At 45.0% G+C, this 2,613-nt stretch overlaps 1 protein-coding gene across 1 annotated transcript; it reads left to right on the forward strand.

The window, feature by feature from the left end:
* The first annotated feature begins 479 nt into the window (after positions 1-479).
* Positions 480-1,119, forward strand: LOC123124870 (uncharacterized). The gene has a single exon (XM_044545413.1). It carries the CDS (start codon positions 621-623, stop codon positions 894-896), a length of 276 nt encoding a protein of 91 aa, XP_044401348.1. The 5' UTR covers positions 480-620; the 3' UTR covers positions 897-1,119.
* The last annotated feature ends 1,494 nt before the right edge of the window (positions 1,120-2,613 follow it).

A 2,613-nucleotide genomic window follows, 5' to 3' on the forward strand; every position in this document is an offset into this window, starting at 1 on the left:
AGCTGGGTTCATCAGCCTTCCTGGACCCCGTAATCTTGCACCCTGCGAAATACTTTCTTATGCACGTGCGAGGTATCCTCAAGCCCATCGGCAGAAGCTGCAATCATATAAACATGCGCTACTCTATCAATTGAAACTCGAGACTCGGAAGGCAGGACCAGTTCTCACTGTTGGGTTTGACCGCCGGCGACATCCAGAGGAGTAGTACTACTAGTTCACGACTTTACGTAGGCTCCCAGCAGCCATCCGTGAGAGCAACCCGAGCAATATTTTAATCCTTGCACCCGTGAGCGGTGAGCGGAGCACGGAGCAGGTCGAGTGGCGTCCATCCAATTCCAACCCCGTGGGACTGGCGTCGCCTTTCGCCGAACCACCCCAAACGACTGACCGGCGAAGCATCTTTGCGCTGCACCCTACGTCCCTACCCCGGCAGCGGTCAGACCGGCGTCTCGTCTCGCCGTTATATAAGCGCGCCCCCCGCACCTCCAGAACCTCACAAACACATCAATCAAGCAAGCAGCACATTCTTGTGGGACTCTGATCAGTCTCGGCCTCTCAGGGAAGGAAGAGAAGAGACTGCTTGGTGAAGTCGCTGGTTTCGTGTGATCAAGAGCTCGGGTATGGAGTTGGAGATGGTGAGCCAGCACGGGGCGCTGCTGAAGGTGGGGCTGTTCGTGCTGGTGCAGGCGCTGGTGTACCTCATCCTCGCCCAGTCCTCCTCCGTCTTCTCCACCACCAAGACCCTCTGTCTGCCCCCGGCGCGCTCCCTCAGCGCCCGCCGCATGGTCGCGCTGCTCTCCGACCTGCCGCTGCCGCTCGGCGGCGAGCCCTCGCCCCGCGCCGCCTTCGTGGAGCCGCCGTCGCCCGTACCCCTCGCCCACCAGAAGAAGGATTAGTTATTAACCAAGCGCGACTGGCGGCAGGGACACGGACCGAGCTAGCAAGCGATCGTTTCCGAGCTACTAGTAGTAGTACTCGGTGCGTGCTGTAGGAGCTATTCACGCCATTCTTTCATTGATTGGTTATTGGTTTGTTCTTTGGGATTGGATATGTAAACTGAGCTACACGCCGTTTGGGTTTGTACAATCAAGTGAAGATTATGTTTTGGCTACCGTGCAATGCGTACGTGCTTGTGTTTTGAGGAGAAACTTCTGAGGAATGGAACAGTTTTGTTCATATCATGAAACTCTCCAAATGGTTTTGTTTTCGTATTTTTATATGTGCATTGTAATGCTCAGGATGTCCTTGCATACGCGATTTCTAAATAGAAACTTCTTCTTTTCTTCTAGGAGTAAAAGTTTAGGACAACGCTAACGCCCACACGTGTGATGGGAGTCAAACCCGCCCACACGTCCTATAGCATACAGACTACGTCATGTCACCTCATGCATATATGTGGATTTTTTTTTGGATTTTCTGTTTTTAAAATGTTTTATCTCTTAAATGAAAAATCCGATTGAAGATCCGTTTTCACCATTAAATCACTCGCGACGAGATCTTCAAAACTAGATCTCATATCAATATATTTCGATGAAATTGTTTTTTTGTTAAAAGTTGTCATGTCTATTGCACATAAATTGCCATGATGTTTACACCGAAGTTGTCATGATATGTTTCAGTTATTTTCTTCTACATTTAAAAGTAAATTTTGACATATTATAAAATGGGGAATTAAGAAACTAGACTTGCCATGCATCATAAATTAAAATTGCCATGGTTTATACAAAAAAATATTTACATAGTCAAAGTACTGGAATTGACACCATCGAAAAACTAAAATTGCCATGATCTACCAACTAAAATTGCCACATGGCAACTTTAGTTTAAACACTATGACAACTGCGGTGTAAATATCATGGCAACTTTTGGGCAAAAAAATTCGTCGAAACATATCAACATGGGGTCTAGTTTTGAAGATCTCGTCGAGGCGGATTTAATGGTGAAAACGGATTTTTAATTTTCTTTTTTAATTAGGAGATAAAACATTTTTAAGCCAAAAACCAAAAAGATTTCTGCTGATGTCATCTGTTCATACGTGGCAAAATGAATGGTGATGGAGGCGTGTGGGTGATGTGCGAATGCCCACACGTGTGGGCGTTAGTTTTTCCGAAAGTTTAAGCTTTGTAAAGATAAGAAGGAAAAATTACGCTCCTGATGCCTCCGAACGGCTTAAGATCCCGAGATGCAGAGAGTACCCTGTCACCACTCATGACTCACCTGTGTTTTTTTTTGGAAAAAGGAAGTATATTAATATCAGATTGTCTAATTCACATCTATATGTTTTTTAAGAATGTCACATCTAAGCTCCCACAAATATATAATGCAACAACAAAAAAACTAAAAAAAAATAGACCACAAACAAAGTGAACATTAGCTTAGATGTGACATAATTATGTCACATCTAGATGTGTCCTAGACAGACCCTATTAATATAGCAGATACCAATTACACCCGGCCTCTGCACCAACAAAATGTCAAAAACCATCCAGAATGCACACAGCCAAAAGATAAAATAAAAAGAGTAAAAAATGAAGGAAAAGAAAGACCCTGTCACGGTGCTACCAATTACATCTGGCTTCAGTTTTGTCGGGGGTTAAGCGACATATGCCAAGG

Source organism: Triticum aestivum, chromosome 5D (assembly GCF_018294505.1).
Source record: "Triticum aestivum cultivar Chinese Spring chromosome 5D, IWGSC CS RefSeq v2.1, whole genome shotgun sequence".
Taxonomy (NCBI): Eukaryota; Viridiplantae; Streptophyta; class Magnoliopsida; order Poales; family Poaceae; genus Triticum; species Triticum aestivum.

Bases quoted from the DNA above. Each gene is read 5' to 3' on its own strand.
- LOC123124870 (XM_044545413.1), top strand. From the start codon at position 621: ATGGAGTTGGAGATGGTGAGCCAGCACGGGGCGCTGCTGAAGGTGGGG.